The 20,183-nt window shown below is 48.4% G+C and overlaps 1 protein-coding gene across 4 annotated transcripts in view; it reads right to left on the reverse strand.

Moving 5' to 3' along the window:
• LOC129827643 (FERM and PDZ domain-containing protein 1-like) overlaps positions 1-20,183 on the reverse strand; it is a 35,961-nt gene that overhangs the window by 12,433 nt on the left and 3,345 nt on the right. For 3 of the 4 annotated variants that reach the window (XM_055888666.1, XM_055888669.1, XM_055888667.1), the window contains exons 2-5: positions 8,888-9,044; positions 3,168-3,284; positions 2,671-2,840; positions 298-400 (exon numbers count right to left, since the gene is read on the reverse strand). In XM_055888666.1, coding sequence (XP_055744641.1) covers positions 298-400; positions 2,671-2,840; positions 3,168-3,280 — 386 coding nt within the window. In that variant the 5' untranslated portion in view covers positions 3,281-3,284; positions 8,888-9,044. Of the gene's footprint in view, positions 1-297; positions 401-2,670; positions 2,841-3,167; positions 3,285-8,887; positions 9,045-9,438; positions 10,466-20,183 lie in introns of those variants that run through there. The other variant, XM_055888668.1, reaches the window with a different exon arrangement.

Below are 20,183 nucleotides of genomic sequence, written 5' to 3' on the forward strand. Positions count from 1 at the left end.
GGAATAAAGAGAGATAACAGTGAGGAACAGAGGGAATAAAGAGAGAGATAACAGTGAGGAACAGAGGGAATAAAGAGAGAGATAACAGTGAGGAACAGAGGGAATAAAGAGAGAGATAACAGTGAGGAACAGAGGGAATAAAGTGAGATAACAGTGAGGAACAGATGGAATAAAGAGAGAGATAACAGTGAGGAACAGAGGGAATAAAGAGAGATAACAGTGAGGAACAGAGGGAATAAAGAGAGAGATAACAGTGAGGAACAGGGGAATAAAGAGAGAGATAACAACGTTAGTTACTTGGTGATGTCTTGCAGTTGTTCATAGCTGAGATGGTCCACCAGCAGGTCATTGATCTGTATCACCTGGTCTCCAGGGTACAGTATCCCATCTGCTGGGCCTCCTACACACACACAGAGGACAAAAAGTTATATAGTTCAACACAGTCACATGTGCTTACAGTAGCTCCTCTGGGGAGGCATATGAGAGTTAACATTATTCTGGGTCCTTGCCAGCCTCTCTGCCAGTCTTTCTGGATCATTGCCAGCCTCTCTGCCAGTCTCTCTGTCAGTCTCTCTGCCAGTCTCTCTGCCAGTTTCTCTGACAGCCTCTCTGCCAGCCTCTCTGCCAGTCTCTCTGCCATCCTCTCTGCCAGTCTCTCTGCCAGTCTCTCTGCTTTCTCTGGTTGGTTGTTTATACTCATTTGTCCTCAGGCCAGAGAGCAGGACTGAGGCACAGCAGTTACTCTGCTGCCCTCTCTCTCCACACACGCACACACACCCCTCCGCCTGCCCAGCAAAGCCCTGTCCCTGATCCCACTCTACTAACCACTGACAGCATATGGCACTATCACACACACACACGCACGCACGCACGCACGCACGCACGCACGCACGCACGCACACACACACACACACACACACACACACACACACACACACACACACACACACACACACACATGCACCACATTCACTCTCTCTCCCTCTTTCACAATGTCAGGTCTGCCAACCCCCTGCTGTGCTTTCATGCCAGCACTGCCAATACCCTGATCCAATACCCTGATACCTACAGCCCCATTCTCTCTCCTTTTCTCTCTACCCTTCATGATCCAATACCCAGATACCTACAGCCCCACTATCTCTCCTTTTCTCTCTACCCTTCCTGATCCAATACCCTGATCCCTACAGCTCCACTCTCTCTCCTTTTCTCTCTACCCTTCCTGATCCAATACCCTGATCCCTACAGCTCCACTCTCTCTCCTTTTCTCTCTACCCTTCCTGATCCAATACCCTGATCCAATACCCTGATCCCTACAGCTCCACTCTCTCTCCTTTTCTCTCTACCCTTCCTCCCGGGACACTCTCATCTCACTGCCTCTCACGCTCCTCCCTCTCGTTTACCCCCCATCTCTCTCTCTAACTCTCTCTTTCTCTCTCTCTCTAACTCTCTCTCACTCACTCACACTCTCTCTCTCTTACTCTCCCTCTCTCTCTTTCTCTCTCTCCATCTCTTCTCACTCCCCCTCTCTCTACCCCTCTCTCTCCCTCCCTCTCTCCCTCCCCCCCTCTTTCCCTCTCTCTCCCTCCCTCTCTGTCTCCCCCCTCTCTCTCCCTCTCTCTCTCCCTCCCTCTCTGTCTTCCCCCTCTCTCTCTCCCTCCCTCTCTCTCCGTCCCTCTCTGTCTCCCCCCTCTCTCTCCCTCTCTCTCTCCCTCCCTCTCTCTCTCCCTCTCTCGCTCCCTCTCTGTCTCCACCCTCTCTCTCCTTCTCCCTCCCTCTCTGTCTCTCCCCTCTCTTTCTCCCTGCCCCTCTCTCTCTCCCCCTCTCTGTTTCCCCCTCCTTCTCTTTCTCCCTCCCTCCCCCTCTCTCTCTCCCTCCCTCTCTGTCTCCCCCCTCTCTCTCCCTCTCTCTCTCCCTCCCTCTGTCTCCCCCTCTCTCTCCCTCTCTGTCTTCCCCCTCTCTTTCTCCCTCCCTCTCTGTCTCACCCCTCTCTCTCCCTCTCTCTCTCTCTCCGTCCCTCTCTGTCTCCCCCCTCTTTCTCCCTCTCTCTCTCCCTCCCTCTCTCTCTCCCTCTCTCGCTCCCTCTCTGTCTCCACCCTCTCTCTCCCTCTCCCTCCCTCTCTGTCTCTCCCCTCTCTTTCTCTCTCCCCCTCTCTGTTTCCCCCCTCCCTCTCCTTCTCCCTCCCCCTCTCTCTCTCCCTCCCTCTCTGTCTCCCCCCTCTCTCTTTCTCTCACTCCCCCTCTCTCTCTCTGCAGCAAGTTGTGATTATTGGGCCGGGGGCAGCAGGGTACTCCTCAGGGTATTGATCAGGGTATTGATCAGGGTATTGATCAGTAGATTCTACAGAGAGGAAAGAAACACACAGCTCAGCAAGGCGTGTGTGTATGTGTTAATGTGTGTGTCCAGCTAAATGAAGAGTGATCAAATCTAAAAAGGATGAGCAGGTGGCTCTGTTGTTTCACTGGCTTTTCTGGCACAGTGCCTGGCATTCTAAATGCCAGGAGAGGGTTGGTGTGTGTGTGCGTACGCGCACATGTGTGTGTGCATGTGTTTGTGTGTGCCTAAATCTGTCTTGCTGTGGGCGAGTCTACTGCGGCATGATGAAGCAGGTGGCCACATTTCGGAGAGAGCGTTCACTCTCTCGCTCTCTCAGACACACGCGCATGGCGTACCTGTAGCCACGTCCCTGACCAGCAGAGGGTGCTGTTTGGAGAGGGAGAACCCATGACCGCTGGAGTCCAACACCGGGTCTCTGACGATCTGAACCGTTAGCCTCACCGGGAAGTTCTGACTGGTCACGCTGCCAGACCGGTTGGACCTCCCATCCCCAAGGATCCGCTCTCTGAGAGGTCAAACAGGGGTTAAATAGGGGTTAGAGGTCAGGGGTTATTGGGAGTGGCAGAGCAGCTGGTGTGAGACTATGTGAGTGAAGTATTTGTGTAAAACATTGAATTAGATTCACTACAGAGGGCTAAAGGCATCCTCTTCCATCTCTGTCAGCTGTTTCTGGCGTGTTTACTAGCATGACTAACAGGTGGCCAGTCCACACACTTCATTCTATTGTGGGAGTGCAAACCTCTTGACATCGAATCTATGTAGGTTTCTCTGTCTATGAATGTGTGTTTCTCTATCTGTGAATGCATATGCCTCTCATGTGTTGATACTGTACCTGCTGAGTGATTCGCGGGTGCGTCTGATCAATGTCCCCACCACCTGCTGCACCCGGGTGGCCCTACGGCTACGAGACAGAGACCGACTCCTACTCCTCTCTTTCTCCTCCATTTAACTACACAGAGAGAGAGAGAGAGAGAGAGAGAGAGAGAGAGAGAGAGAGAGAGAGAGAGAGAGAGAGAGAGAGAGAGAGAGAGAGAGCGACAGGGGTGTTAAAAGGGTGAGAGAGAGAGAGAGAGAGCGACAGGGGTGTTAAAAGGGTGAGAGAGAGAGAGCGACAGGGGTGTCAAAAGGGTGAGAGAGAGAGGGAGGATAAAATGAAAAACTTTGTTGCACACAACTGAAATATGTTTTTCACATTTAATCCAACACCTCTAAATCAGAGAGCTGCAGTGGGCTGCCTTAGTTTACATCACCAGCACCCAGTTGTTGTTAACCGCCTTGCTCAATGGCAGATTTCTCCACCTTGCCGGCTCTGGGATTCAAACCAGCGACCTTTCAGCTACTGGCTCAACACTCTTAACCACTCGCCCAGTGGTCAGATGAAGCAGATGCTAAACTGGAACATGTTCCGGGATTCTTCTGATGGCATTGAGGAGTACACCACAGCAGTCACTGGCTTCATCAATAAGTGCATCGAGGACGTCATCCCCACAGTGACTGTACGTACATACCCCAACCAGAAGCCATGGATTACAGGCAACATTCGCACTTAGGAAAAGGGTAGAGCTGCCGCTTTCAAGGTGCGGGACTCTAACCCGGAAGCTTATAAGAAATCCTGCTATGCCCTGCGACGAACCATCAAACAGGCAAAGCGTCAATACAGGCCTAAGATTGAAACATACTACACCGGCTCCGACGCTCGTCTTATGTGTCAGGCTTGCAAACTATTACAGACTACAAAGGGAAGCACAGCTGCAAGCTGCTCAGTGACACGAGCCTACCAGACGAGCTAAATCACTTCTATGCTCGCTTCGAGGCAAGCAACACTGAGGCATACATGAGAGCATCAGCTGTTCCCGGACAACTGTGTGATCACGCTCTCCATAACCGACGTGAGTAAGACCTTTAAACAGGTCAACATTCACAAGGCTGCGGGGCCAGACGGATTACCAGGACGTGTGCTCCGGGCATGTGCTGACCAACTGGCAGGTGTCTTCACTGACATTTTCAACATGTCCCTGATTGAGTCTGTAATACCAACATGTTACAAGCAGACCACCATAGTCCCTGTGCCCAAGAGCACGAAGGCAACCTGCCTAAATGACTACAGACCCGTAGCACTCACGTCCGTAGCCATGAAGTGCTTTGAAAGGCTGGTAATGGCTCACATCAACACCATTATCCCAGAAACCCTAGACCCACTCCAATTTGCATACCGCCCAAACACATATGATGCAATCTCTATTGCACTCACACTGCCCTTTCCCACCTAGACAAAAGGAACACCTATGTGAGAATGCTATTCATTGACTACAGCTCAGCGTTCAACACCATAGTACCCTCAAAGCTCACCACCAAGCTAAGGATCCTGGCACTAAACACCTCCCTCTGCAACTGGATCCTGCTGGACTTCCTGACGGGCCGCCCCCAGGTGGTGAGGGTAGGTAGCAAAACATCTGCCACGCTGATCCTCAACACTGGAGCTCCCCAGGGGTGCGTGCTCAGTCCCCTCCTGTACTCCCTGTTCACCCACGACTGCATGGCCAGGCACGACTCCAACACCATCATTAAGTTTGCAGACAACACAACAGTGGTAGGCCTGATCACCGATAACGACGAGACAGCCTATAGGGAGGTCAGAGACCTGGCCGGGTGGTGCCAGAATAACAACCTATCCCTCAACATAACCAAGACTAAGGAGATGATTGTGGACTACAGGAAAAGGAGGACCAAGCACTCCCATTCTCATCGACGGGGCTGTAGTGGAGCAGGTTGAGAGCTTCAAGTTCCTTGGTGTCCACATCACCAACAAACTAGAATGGTCCAAACACACCAAGACAGTCGTGAAGAGGTCACGACAAATCTATTCCCCCCTCAGGAAACTAAAAAGATTTGGCATGGGTCCTCAGATCCTCAAAAGGTTCTACAGCTGCAACGTTGAGAGCATCCTGACTGGTTGCATCACTGCCTGGTACGGCAATTGCTCGGCCTCCGACCGCAAGGCACTACAGAGGGTAGTGCGTACGGCCCAGTACATCACTGGGGCTAAGCTGCCTGCCATCCAAAACCTCTACACCAGGCGGTGTCAGAGGAAGGCCCTAAAAATTGTCAAAGACCCCAGCCACCCCAGTCATAGACTGTTCTCCCTACTACCACATGGCAAGCGATACGGAGTGCCAGGTCAAGGAAAAAATAGGCTTCTCAACAGTTTTTACCCCCAAGCCATAAGACTCCTGAACAGGTAATCAAATGGCTACCTGGACTATTTGCATTGTGTGCCCCCCCCCCCCCCCAACCCCTCTTTTACGCTACTGCTACTCTCTGTTTATCATATATGCATAGTCACTTTAACTACACAATACATATTACCTCAATTGGGCCGACCAACCACAGAAGCAGAAAGGAAAGACAGACAAAAAGGTATTGTTGAAATGGGAACCAGAGAAGGACGGAAGACAGATCTTAGTGTTGTGTTGGACTACAATTATGTTAGTAACAGATCTGTATCTTGTGTTGTTTGGGAGGAGGGAGTCAGAAGGGTATTCAACTCTACATTCACAAGGCGAAACACGTCACACTCAACAAGATGTGACACATAGGACAACCACGCTTATAGGACACGCTTTTAGAACATTTAAGAAGGAACAAACACGCACATACACATTGCGCGCGCGCACACACGCACACGCACACGCACACGCACACACACACACACACACACACACACACACACACACACACACACACACACACAGACACTACTTGTCTCTGTGTTTATCACAACTGACAACTTTGCAGCAGTGCACTTTCTGTTCAGCCTACCCTTTATGCAGATATGTAGGTGGCTGGGAACGAGGGATGGAGGGAGGTAAAGAAACAGGAGGAGGGAGAGTGGAAGGGGTTCGTTATGTTTTAATCAAATCCCAGAGAAGTGTGCTCAGCATTCGCTCAGTCTGACCACAACTCATGGCCAACACCACCCCGCAATACTGTTTCCTCCCCAACAGCCAATCAATAGCCCTCCTCGTGTTGGCCATATTCATCCTCTGATAATTCACTGACATGCTTTATCTGATGTTTCTGAGGTTTCTGACAGTCTGGGTTCCGTCTGGGTTCAGTACGATGCTAAAATTGGACATAGACACACAGCGTCTAGGTAAACTGAATTTAAATTGCAACCTTAATTCAAATCAGTCCATTGTTAATTTGTTGATATCCATGCTAACGTTAGCACTCAATAAAGAAAAGATCTAGGTTGATGGATGGGATCATACTGTGAGTTGAATGAACATCCCCTGCAACCCTGCTACTAGCATACTGCACAGCAGGAGAGAGAGATTCAATTGAAATTGAATTGAATAGAGAGAGAGAAAATTGAAACTGAATTGAATAGAGAAGCGAGAGAGAGAGAGCTCAATAGTGGCTAACGATGATGGATTTGGTGCTGAAGTGATCGATACACAAAGCTCCTCCTCTATCACCTCCATCTGCAGCTGAGGCTGATCAGCTCCACCAAAAACACTGTCAACTTTCCTCGAGCTCAGAGAGAAGACGTTATCACGGTCTGACTGGCTGTTTCAGGACTCTCCAGTCTGCTTGCTCTGCTTCAGTAACTACAGCATCTGAGTGCTGTATTCTGTCTGAGTGCCTGTGCTTCAGCCAACCTCTTTTTATTGTCATGCCATGCCACACAATGACAAAGGAACTGGCTAAACAGGAAGTAACTGCCAACTGCAGGCGAATGTTCTATCAATCAGCGTGATTAGCTGGCAATATCAGACTGTTCACTGATTCAGGTTTTGAATGATGCACTGCAGACTGTTTGCGTTCCTCTACTTGAGCAATAGAGGGATGGAGTATCAGTTAAATAAAGATATTTGCGGGAGAAACTGTGGAGTGAGCAGACTCGTTTAGTCATTCAGTACACTGAAAGCTCTTAATGGCTAGACCGCTAACAAATTGAAGTGAATGCTCTCAGGCGCCATGCCAGGCCGCTAACATCCTACACATTGAAATGAATGGTCGTAGGCGCTAAGGTAAGGCTAGCCCAGTCTACTAACTTTATCCCAATCGAAGTGAATCTTCTAAGGTGCTAAGGCTAGCCCTCTAGCGTTACCCTCATTGAAGCCAATGCTGTGGGTCTATAAGAGGATTATGTCCTCTTTCTGAGCGGGCCTGGACAGGGTGTTACCTTGGCATCCCGTTGATCCGGATTGTTGTGGATGAGGGGTAACTCGTCTCTGACAGCTGGGCCTGAAAGACCAGCTTCTCCTGAGTCACACACATTACCCGAACCTGTTCAATCAATCTGAGATGGACACTGAGAGCTGTTCAAGTGTGTGTGTGTGTGTGTGTGTGTGTGTGTGTGTGTGTGTGTGTGTGTGTGTGTGTGTGTGTGTGTGTGTGTGTGTGTGTGTGTGTGTGTGTGTGTGTGTGTGTGTGTGTGTGTGTGTGTGTGTGTGTGTGTGTGTGTGTGAGTATGTGAGTATGTGATTCTGTGTGCAGATGGACAAGTATCTACTTATGAGTGTGTGTGCATGTGCAGATGTCGCATGGATACACACTCAGATGTGTGTGTATCCATGCTGCAGTGCTGACTCAGGTGAAACCTGTCTCTAGCTCTGTTTCTTCATCTCTCTTTCTCACTCACACACACAAATACACACACAACCACACACATACACACAGAAACACACACACATTTTCACTCTGCTCCCTGTGCCCTTGCCGAGTCAGGAAGTCATCTTCGGTGACACTTTCTCTTGCTGCTGCAGACACCATCCATAAATACATGATCACCTGGATCACTGAGGAATGGGTTCACTGCTGCCCCAACTATCTTAGCAGACTGCCTTTTGACCTATGCATTTTGGCTATACATAATCCATTGTCCAATTTTCGGCAAGGTAATACACAATTCACTTTTGTAATTCATTACTCACTCCTTAAACTCTCTCAAATATTCCATCAGTGATCTGCATATCGGAGTATACAGATGTAGGATCTTAAGTTGAGCCAGTTAGCTACAGCGGGAAAATAATCCTGCAGCAAAAGGAAATATGAATTATTATGTGGATTATAATCAATGGACATTTTTTGTAGGGCTTGATACATTTTTTGTTTGGTCAAATCAAGTCTGACATTTTAAATTGGAAATTGCCAACTTTAGAAGCCTTTTAAAACCTTGGATACACTACAAGTTTGCATTTACTGCTGTGCAGGAGAATTCTCAGCAACAAAAGAGTGATCCAATTAAGATCCTACATCTGTATAGATTGTTATGATAATGTTAATATATTAATACTGTATATATTGTAGAAGTTAAGGAATGAGATAAGGAAGCCAGTTCAAAGTACTGAGACCAGCCTCAAGTGTTTAGTGAATGTGCCAAGACCAGATACTGTCTGTCTGTCTGTCTGTCTGTCTGTCTGTCTGTCTGTCTGTCTGTCTGTCTGTCTGTCTGTCTGTCTGTCTGTCTGTCTGTCTGTCTCTCTGTCTGTCTGTCTGTCTGTCTGTCTGTCTGTCTGTCTGTCTGTCTGTCTGTCTGTCACTCACCGTGGTATTGCTTGTATCTTCTGGATTCCCGAACATGAAAATCCTCGGGCCATCTGTGACATCAGCTCCGGAGCCCCATCGGGATTGGCCGACAAGAGGTGGAAGAGGGCCCTTGTGATCATCAGGACCAAGAAGAATTTGTAATCCTGGTAGTCGCCTGTGCAGAATAGAACAACAAATCAATCAGTTGCACTGTCATTGCCTCATAATGCAAAACAATGATACATTCTGGGGTAACTGATACAATGCAAAGAGTGGATATATACCCACAGTGCTGTGGCGTCATAACATATACAGTACCAGTCAAAAGTTTGGACACAGCAACTCATTCAAGGGTTTTACTTTATTTTTACTATATTCTACATTGTAGAATAATAGTGAAGACATCAAAACTATGAAATAACACATGGAATCATGTAGTAACCAAAAAAGGGTTAAACAAATAAATAACAAAAATTTGATTTTAGATTCTTTAAAGTAGTCTCCCTTTGCCTTGATGACAGCTTAGCACACTCTTGGCATTTTCTCAACCAGCTTCATGAGGTAGTCACCTGGAATGCTTTTCCAACAGTCTTGAAGGATTTACCACATTTGCTGAGCACTTGTTGGCTGCTTTTCCTTCACTCTGCGGTCCAACTCATCCCAAACCATCTCAATTGGGTTGAGGTCGGGTGGTTGTGGAGACCTGGTCATCTGATGCAGCACTCCATCACTCTCCTTCTTGGTCAAATAGCCCTTACACAGCCTGGAGGTGTGTTGGGTCATTGTCCTGTTGAAAAACAAATGATAGTCCCACTAAGCGCAAACCAAATGGGATGGTGTATTGCTGCATAATGCTGTGGTAGTCATGCTTGTTAAGTGTGCCCTGAATTCTAAATAAAACACAGACAATGTCACCAGCAAAGAACTCCCACACCATCACACCTCCTCCTCCATGCTTCACGGTGGGAAGCATGTGACCCAAAAGTACAAATTTCCACCGGTCTGATGTCCACTGCTCATGTTTCTTGGCCCAAGCAAGTCTCTTATTATTATTGGTGTCCTTTAGTAGTGGTTTCCTTGCAGCAATTCGACCATGAAGACCTGATTCATGGAGTCTCCTCTGAACAGTTGATGTTGAGATGTGTCTGTTACTTGAGCTCTCTGAAGCATTTATTTGGGCTGCAATCTGAGGTGCAGTTAATTTCCGATATCTGAGGCTGGTATCTCTAATGAACTTATCCTCTGCAGCAGAGGTAACTCTGGGTCTTCCTTTCCTGTAGCGGTCCTCGTGAGAGCCAGTTTCATCGCTTGATGGTTTTTCAGCACGTCATGGTTGTTGCGAGTGCACTTGAAGAAACTTTAAAAGTTCTTGAAATTTTCCGGATTGACTGACCTTCATGTCTTAAAGTAATGATGGACTGTCGTTTCTCTTTGCTTATTTGAGCTGTTCTTGACATAATATGGACTTGGTATTTTACCAAATAGGACTCTCTTCTGTATACCACCCGTACCTTGTAACAACACAACTGATTGGCTCAAACGCATTAAGAAGGAAAGAAAATCTGCAAATTAACTTTTAACAAGGCACACCTGTTACTTGAAATGCATTCCCGGTGACTACCTCATTAAGCGGGTTGAGAGAATGCCAAGCGTGTGCAAAGCTGTCATCAAGGCAAAGGGTGGCTACTTTGAAGAATCTCAAATATAAAATAAATGTTGATTTGTGTAACACTTTTTTGGTTATTACATGATTCCATATGTGTTATTTCATAGTTTTGATGTCTTCACTATTATTCTACAATGTAGAAAATAGTAAAAATAAAGAAAAACCCTGGAGTGAGTAGGTGTGTCCAAACTTTTGACTGCTACTGTACGTGTCATAATGTTCGCTGAACAAGCAGAGTCTTTCTCTTTCTGTTAGAACCAGTCTAAGCAGCAGTGTGGTTTTATGATAGAGGCCACCACTGTTCTCCCCACCCCCAGGCCTCCTTGCCCCAATCAAAGCAGTGTAGCCTGAAAAGCACATGATGTTGTGTTAGAGAAGAGGCAATCTAGCTTTGTCTGGTTATCTGAATAAAAATTTCATATCAACCCAGTTCAGAGACCGTTCCAACTGGCCCCTTTTAAAAGCTGTAAGAGGAAAGACAATTCCACTGCGGTTGAAAGGAGCTGTGCCAAGGATCTCAGAAAAACGGCACCAGCCGTTATACAAACATCAACTGTGGATGAGGCTGAAGTGTAGGGCAACATTCTGTGACCCAAATACGCTCAGACCGTGCTTTGTGCACTAATATAATGGCTCTGAGTCGGAATATGTTCACCTTATCGAAATCAGTGGAGACTGCTGAGGGAGGATGGTTTATAATAATGTCTGGAACGGCGCAAACCATGTGTTTGATGTATTTGATACCATTCCACCTATTCCGCTCTAGACATTACCAAGAGCCCGTCCTCCCCAATTACGATGTCATCAACCTCCTGTGATCAAAATAAAGACACAGTTAAACACTTGTTTAGTGCCTCTCTGTTCTTTCAAGTGTCATTCCCATTTCAGCGGCTCCTGTTCCCTGAATGTCCCTGACATGCTGCTCTTTCACCAGGCCCGGTCCCCGGACACAGAGCTCCTTCACCAGGCCTGGTCCCCAGACGCAGAGGCCCCTAGTGCGCAGCTAGGAAATGACCCAGACTCACACAGACTGCAGGGCTCCAGAAGACGTGGATGTCGATTAAGGCAGCCCCCCACACCTTTCTGATTGAGAAGGTTTGGGTTAAATGCGGAAGACACATTTCAGTTGAATACATTCAGTTGGACAACTGACTAGGTATCCCCCTTTCCCATTCCCTTTCGTGAATAATGCATAGAGCTAATGCAGCTAGTTAGGCCTCTTATCTCCTCCAGCCTCCTCTGACAACACATGCACCCACAGAGGAGCGATGGAAGGAGGAGAGGAAATAGAGAAAGAGGGGGGTGCAGGCGGTGCAGAGGGGTGGACTGTGGAGAGTAAAAATAGAGAAGGGGGAGCAGGGGGTAGAGAAAGGGGGAAAGAGAATTGGCCAAGGGGGAGAAAGAGAAAAGGACAGGATATTGGAGGGGGTTGTAGTGAGGGGGAAAGAGCGAGAGAATTTTTAAAGAGGGTGAAGAAGGCAGCAGCACAGGGGGTGGAGAGAGAGAGAGAAATGTAGATGAAGAGAAAGAGTTGAGAAAAGAACAGCTAGATGTAAGTGTTTTAGTGAGGAGAAAAGGCTGATCAGTACAGCATTTCTCTGCAAATACAGTACAAACATAGCCCAGCGGCAGGGATTGATGTATGGTCAATCGTTAAATAAATAATAAAACAAACCTACATTCATTATTGCACTATTCATCTCATGCTGTTCTTTCCCTGCAGTGTGATGGAAAACGGATGAAATGTACAAAATCAGGGGTGTTTTTTCCACTGGAGTAAATGTCTTGTAATAATGTGAGATCAGTACATAGACTTTACCCCACTTTAGAGCCACGGTCGGGATTTCCCTGTCTGTCTGTCTGTCTGTCCGTCTGTGGCTGGTGATAAATCTGCCCCTAATCTGGCTGTGAATCAACAGTAATCGTGACTGCTGTGTTTACAAATGTCTCCAAGCTGTCCACAAAATTCATTGGTACAGCTCGTAGCCTGTCTGTATGTCTGTGCCTTCTGTCTGTCTGTCTGTCTGTCTGTCTGTCTGTCTGTCTGTCTGTCTGTCTGTCTGTCTGTCTGTCTGTCTTTTCTGTCTGTCTGACTGGGCTTTCTGGGCCTTCTATCTTTCTCTTTGTCTCTCACTATCTCTCTGCTACTCTCCATCTTGACTGTCTACAGAAGTCATTAGTACAGTCGCTTAACGTCTGTCTTTCTTTCTTTTTGTCTCTCACGTTGTGCCACTTTCACCATCTTGATCGTCATTAGTATAGCTTGTAGAATGTCCAAGCTTTCTTTCATTCCTTCACTCTCACTTCCGTTCTCTCTATCTCTCTATCTCTCTCTGACACTTTCACCATCTTAGACTTTCCCTCTCTTAATATCACTCTCCTCTCACTCTCAACCATGGAACAATCACTTTGGATGAGCTTTGCTGTTTGCTAACCCACTCTGCATCTCTTGTCACACACTCTAGCTCTTATCCTCCAGATTTGAATGAGCAAACACACACACAGAGACATTACCTCTCTGTTTATCTTCCACCATCCTCTCTCTGTCTCCCTCTCTCTGAGAGGTAGTGTTAAAGGGGAGGCACTGATAGCTGGACAGGAAACAGAGTCTAGTTGAAATCCAATTAGGCATGCTAAGACAAGCCAGGCAGCGACCGGACCAACTGACAGTACAGTTTAGGAGAAATCTACAGTGGCTCGCGAAAGTATTCACCCCCCTTGGCATTTTTCCTATTTTGTTGCCTTACAACCTGGAATTAAAATTGATTTTTTGGGGGGGGTTGTGTCATTTGATTTACACAACATGCCTACCACTTTGAAGATGCAAAATATTTTTTATTGTGAAACAAACAAGAAATAAGACAAAAAAACTGAAAACTTGAGCATGCATAACTATTCACCCCACCCAAAGTCAATACTTTGTAGAGCCACCTTTTGCAGCAATTACAGCTGCAAGTCTCTTGGGTATGTCTCTAAAAGCTTGGCACATCTAGCCACTGGGATTTTCCACCATTCTTCAAGGCAAAAATGCTCCAGCTCCTTCAAGTTGGATGGGTTCTGCTGATGTACAGTAATCTTTAAGTCATACCACAGATTCTCAATTGGATTGAGGTCTCGGCTTTGACTAGGCCATTCCAAAACATTTAAATGTTTACTCTTAAACCACCCAAGTGTTGCTTTAGCAGTATGCTTAGGATCATTGTCCTGCTGGAAGGTGAACCTCTGTCCCAGTCTCAAATCTCTTGAAGACTGAAACAGGTTTCCCTCAAGAATTTCCTGTATTTAGCACCATCCATAATTTCTTCAATTCTGACCAGTTTCCCAGTCCCTGCCGATGAAAAACATCCCAACAGCATGAATCTGCCACCCCCATGCTTCACTGTGGGAATGGTGTTCTCGGGGTGATGAGAGGTGTTGGTTTGCGCCAGACATAGCGCTTTCCTTGATGGCCAAACAGCTAAATTTTAGTCTCACCTGACCAGAGTACCTTCTTCTATATGTTTGGGAAGTCTCCCAAGTGCCTTTTGGCAAACACCAAACATGTGTGCTTATTTTCTTCTGGTCACTCTTCCGTAAAGCCCAGCTCTGTGGATTGTTCGGCTTAAAGTGGTCCTATGGACAGATACTCCAATCTCCGCTGTGGAGCTTTGCAGCTCCTTCAGGGTTATCTTGGTCTCTTTGTTGCCTATCTGATTAATGCACTCCTTGCCTGGTCCGTGAGTTTTGGTGGGCGGCCCTCTCTTGGCAGGTTTGTTGTGGTGCCATATTCTTTCCATTTTTAAATAATGGATTTAATGGTGCTCCGTGGGATGTTCAAAGTTTTTGATATTTTTTTACAACCCAAGCCTGATCTGTACTTTTTCCCTGACCTGTTTGGAGAGCTCATTGGTCTTCATAGTGCTGCTTGCTTGCTGGTGCACCTTGCTTAGTGGTGTTGCAGATTCTGGGGCCTTTCAGAACAGGTGTATATATACTGAGATCATGTGACAGATCATGTGACACTTAGATTACACACAGGTGGACTTTATTTAACTAATTATGTGACTTCTGAAGGTAATTGGTTGCACCAGATCTTATTTAGGGGCTTCATAGCAAAGGGGGTGAATACATATGCACGCACCATTTTTCCGTTTTTAATTTTTTTAAATTGTTTTTTGACCAATTTTGGACTATTTTGTGTATGCCCATTATACGAAATCCAAATAAAGATGAATTTAAATGACAGGTTGTAATGCAACAAAATAGGAAAAACGCCAAGGGGGTGAATACTTTTGCAAGTCACTGTATCTTCAGAAAGGCCTGACAAATTATTCTGAGGGTCCCACATGTGGAGCTCCTCCACCAGGCTCTGTCCTATTTTCCCGATGATCCCACAGGTGGAGCTACACAAACAGGCCCTGTCCTATTCTCCTGAAGGTCCCACATGTAGAGCTCCTCCACCAGGCTCTGTCCTATTTTCCTGAGGGTCCCACAGGTGCAGCTCCTCCACCAGGCCCTTTCCCATTGACTGATATGATGGGGACTGACAGAAAGGCCTAATCGCATGGTCGGTGTTCTCAGCAGTAATGGATTTTTATATTATTATTATATTTATATATTAATTTTTTTACCCAGTTTTCTCCCCAATTCTGTGGTATCCAATTGGTAGTTACAGTCTTGTCTCATCGCTGCAACTCGCGTACGGACTCGGGAGAGTCGAAGGTCTAGAGCCGTGCATCCACGAAACACAACCCAACCAAGCCGCACTGCTTCTTGACACAATGCCCACTTAACCCGGAAGCCAGCCGCACCAATGTGTCGGAGGAAACACCGTGCACCTCGTGACTGTGTCAGCGTGCACAGCGCCCAGCCTGCCACAGGAGTCGCTAGTGCACGTTGGGACAAGGACATCCCTGCCAGCCAAACCCTCCCCTAACCCGGACGACGCTGGGCCAATTGTGCACCGCCCCATGGGTCTCCCGGTCGTGGCCGGCTAAGTAAGTAATGTGGTCCCGTGTGGCTCAGTTGGTAGAGCATGGCGCTTGCAACGCCAGGGTTGTGGGTTCAATTCCCACGGGGGGACCAGGGTTCAATACCCACGGGGGGACCAGGATGAATATGTATGAACTTTCCAATTTGTAAGTCGCTCTGGATAAGAGTGTCTGCTAAATGACGTAAATGTAATGGATTTAGCAATGAACTTGCAACAGACCCCTGTCATTCATATTGTAGACATAAAGAGGGAAGCAGGGAAACAGCCCTTCTGTGTAGTTTCTGAACTGCATACATCTACAACGGTACATCTACAACGGTACAACAATCTAGGCCTACATCAAGAGTCCTCTTCGCCAAACCTCTTTTTGGAGAACAACAGACTTGAGTCAAAGCATGCCGCCCACCTTAAATACAGTAGATAATCCCTAAAAGTGGAGAAATCCCAATCCTTACAAACCTTGATTAACCTATCTAGCCTATCCTTAATACTTAATCAGCTTTTATATGCGGGAGAGTAGTGGTATATGTTCCAATCCAAACCCTTTCCTTGTGTGTCTCGGCCTATGACAACAAAAAAAACAGGTATTTTTGTGGATCAACCAGTTGTCTGCTATTGACGTCTGAGGCCTAATTCTGCCTGAGTGGGCGAACCCCCTTCAGTAGGCCTGAGATACCCACCGGGTATAGCTGCACCCCATGAGGAGGAGCACAGCGGGAGACATATCTGTTCAGGACCTCAGTCTGACACCGAGTTACACCAGACCAAACCAGACCAAACCAGACCAGAACAGGAGAGGGGCTGTGCAGAGTACAAAACAACACAAACCAACACAGAAAGCCAGACGCTATATGGTTGTGTTATATAATATAATAATATGCATACAAAAAGTCATAGAACTGTGCAAACAACCAAATAAATCATATTACTGAATATAAAAAATATATATGAATGAATGAATGAATGTAATATATGATGATGAATGTAACGGTGTACTCCTGTTGTCTATTCCCCAGGAGCGCTCCGTTGCATTATTGTTTGTTTGGTTGGCGATGTTCCCGCTTCCTCAGTTCCCTTCCAGACCTAATCAAATCTACCGTTCCGTCCTGCGTTCCCCCTGTCAGCTCATTCCATTAGCATTATTAAGACAGAACCCGCCCCTGCACCACTCATTTCATCTCCACTTGCAACAGCAACCAGGGGGAGACTGAGGTCCCCAATGCACTATTAAATACTAGGCCACTGGAAGATTAATAGTCTGCTGTGTTCAAGTTATCTGGGGTTTTGATCGGGTCAGAGAGATGACTACCTGGGTACTTTAATGCTTACACCTATCCAATCCTTCACAAGTGCCAAGGGATAGGAACTAGGGGTTGATTTGGGATTGTGCAAATCTAGGATGAGTGACCTGTGCCTCTCCTATGTCTAGACCAGACCTTTTTACATGTTCATAGATCATGGTGCTGTTATGTCTGGAAGGGACTCTACAATTTAGAGCGGATTTTTCATGTACAGTATGTCCCAATGCTGGTCCATTGGCCAGCCCATAGCCTCGGCTTCCAGGCCTCGCTCACGTTGTTCTCCAGAGCCTGGGTTCCGGCTTTCTAGGGAGTTTTTCCTAGCCACCGTGCTTCTACACCTGCATTGCTTGCTGTTTGGGGTTTTAGGCTGGGTTTCTGTACAGAACATTGTGACATCAGCTGATGTAAGAAGGGCTTTATAAATACATTTGATTGATTGGTGGTCGTTCTCCAGAGCCTGGTGGTTCTGCAGAACCTGGTTGTTCTCCAGAGCCTGGTGGTTCTCCAGAGCCTGGTTGTTCTCCAGAGCCTTGTGGTTCTCCAGAGCCTGGTGGTTCTCCAGAGCCTGGTTGTTCTCCAGAGCCTGGTTGTTCTCCAGAGCCTGGTTGTTCTCCAGAGCCTTGTGGTTCTCCAGAGCCTGGTTGTTCTCCAGAGCCTGGTGGTTCTCCAGAGCCTGGTGGTTCTCCAGAGCCTAGTGGTTCTCCAGAGCCTGGTTGTTCTCCAGAGCCTGGTTGTTCTCCAGAGCCTGGTTGTTCTCCAGAGCCTAGTGGTTCTCCAGAGCCTGGTTGTTCTCCAGAGCCTTGTGGTTCTCCAGAGCCTGGTTGTTCTCCAGAGCCTGGTGGTTCTCCAGAGCCTGGTTGTTCTCCAGAGCCTTGTGGTTCTCCAGAGCCTGGTGGTTCTCCAGAGCCTGGTTGTTCTCCAGAGCCTGGGGGTTCTCCAGAGCTTGGTTGTTCTCCAGAACCTAGTGGTTCTCCAGAGCCTGGTGGTTCTCCAGAGCCTGGTGGTTCTCCAGAGCCTAGTGGTTCTCCAGAGCCTAGTGGTTCTCCAGAGCCTGGTGGTTCTCCAGGGCCTAGTGGTTCTCCAGAGCCTGGTTGTTCTCCAGAGCCTGGTTGTTCTCCAGAGCCTGGTTGTTCTCCAGAGCCTGGTTGTTCTCCAGAGCCTTGTGGTTCTCCAGAGCCTGGTTGTTCTCCAGAGCCTGGTTGTTCTCCAGAGCCTAGTGGTTCTCCAGAGCCTGGTTGTTCTCCAGAGCCTGGTGGTTCTCCAAAGCCTGGTGGTTCTCCAGAACCTGGTGGTTCTCCAGAGCCTGGTGGTTCTCCAGAGCCTAGTGGTTCTCCAGAGCCTGGTTGTTCTCCAGAGCCTGGTTGTTCTCCAGAGCCTAGTGGTTCTCCAGAGCCTGGTGGTTCTCCAGAACCTAGTGGTTCTCCAGAGTCTGGTGGTTCTCCAGAGCCTAGTGGTTCCCCAGAGCCTAGTGGTTCTCCAGAGCCTGGTGGTTCTCCAGAGCCTGGTTGTTCTCCAGAGCCTGGTGGTTCTCCAGAGCCTGGTGGTTCTCCAGAGCCTGGGGGTTCTCCAGAGCCTGGTTGTTCTCCAGAACCTAGTGGTTCTCCAGAGCCTGGTGGTTCTCCAGAGCCTAGTGGTTCCCCAGAGCCTAGTGGTTCTCCAGAGCCTGGTGGTTCTCCAGAGCCTAGTGGTTCTCCAGAGCCTAGTGGTTCTCCAGAGCCTGGTGGTTCTCCAGAGCCTGGTGGTTCTCCAGAGCCTGGTTGTTCTCCAGAGCCTTGTGGTTCTCCAGAGCCTGGTGGTTCTCCAGAGCCTGGTTGTTCTCCAGAGCCTGGTTGTTCTCCAGAGCCTGGTTGTTCTCCAGAGCCTTGTGGTTCTCCAGAGCCTGGTTGTTCTCCAGAGCCTGGTGGTTCTCCAGAGCCTGGTGGTTCTCCAGAGCCTAGTGGTTCTCCAGAGCCTGGTTGTTCTCCAGAGCCTGGTTGTTCTCCAGAGCCTGGTTGTTCTCCAGAGCCTAGTGGTTCTCCAGAGCCTGGTTGTTCTCCAGAGCCTTGTGGTTCTCCAGAGCCTGGTTGTTCTCCAGAGCCTGGTGGTTCTCCAGAGCCTGGTTGTTCTCCAGAGCCTTGTGGTTCTCCAGAGCCTGGTGGTTCTCCAGAGCCTGGTGGTTCTCCAGAGCCTGGTTGTTCTCCAGAGCCTGGGGGTTCTCCAGAGCTTGGTTGTTCTCCAGAACCTAGTGGTTCTCCAGAGCCTGGTGGTTCTCCAGAGCCTGGTGGTTCTCCAGAGCCTAGTGGTTCTCCAGAGCCTAGTGGTTCTCCAGAGCCTGGTGGTTCTCCAGGGCCTAGTGGTTCTCCAGAGCCTGGTTGTTCTCCAGAGCCTGGTTGTTCTCCAGAGCCTGGTTGTTCTCCAGAGCCTTGTGGTTCTCCAGAGCCTGGTTGTTCTCCAGAGCCTGGTTGTTCTCCAGAGCCTAGTGGTTCTCCAGAGCCTGGTTGTTCTCCAGAGCCTGGTGGTTCTCCAAAGCCTGGTGGTTCTCCAGAGCCTGGTGGTTCTCCAGAGCCTGGTGGTTCTCCAGAGCCTAGTGGTTCTCCAGAGCCTGGTTGTTCTCCAGAGCCTGGTTGTTCTCCAGAGCCTAGTGGTTCTCCAGAGCCTGGTGGTTCTCCAGAACCTAGTGGTTCTCCAGAGTCTGGTGGTTCTCCAGAGCCTAGTGGTTCCCCAGAGCCTAGTGGTTCTCCAGAGCCTGGTGGTTCTCCAGAGCCTGGTGGTTCTCCAGAGCCTGGTGGTTCTCCAGAGCCTGGTGGTTCTCCAGAGCCTGGGGGTTCTCCAGAGCCTGGTTGTTCTCCAGAACCTAGTGGTTCTCCAGAGCCTGGTGGTTCTCCAGAGCCTAGTGGTTCCCCAGAGCCTAGTGGTTCTCCAGAGCCTGGTGGTTCTCCAGAGCCTAGTGGTTCTCCAGAGCCTAGTGGTTCTCCAGAGCCTGGTGGTTCTCCAGAGCCTAGTGGTTCTCCAGAGCCTGGTTGTTCTCCAGAGCCTGGTTGTTCTCCAGAGCCTGGTTGTTCTCCAGAGCCTGGTTGTTCTCCAGAGCCTGGTGGTTCTCCAGAGCCTTGTGGTTCTCCAGAGCCTGGTTGTTCTCCAGAGCCTGGTGGTTCTCCAGAGCCTAGTGGTTCTCCAGAACCTAGTGGTTCTCCACAGCCTGGTGGTTCTCCAGAGCCTAGTGGTTCCCCAGAGCCTAGTGGTTCTCCAGAGCCTGGTGGTTCTCCAGAGCCTGGTTGTTCTCCAGAGCCTGGTGGTTCTCCAGAGCCTGGTGGTTCTCCAAAGCCTGTGGAAATTCCTATTGGAGCAGTAGGTATGAGTGAAGCGCTGGCTGCCAGAGGCTGCTGGCTGATTGGCTGT

This window comes from Salvelinus fontinalis, chromosome 29, assembly GCF_029448725.1.
Source record: "Salvelinus fontinalis isolate EN_2023a chromosome 29, ASM2944872v1, whole genome shotgun sequence".
NCBI lineage: Eukaryota > Metazoa > Chordata > Actinopteri > Salmoniformes > Salmonidae > Salvelinus > Salvelinus fontinalis.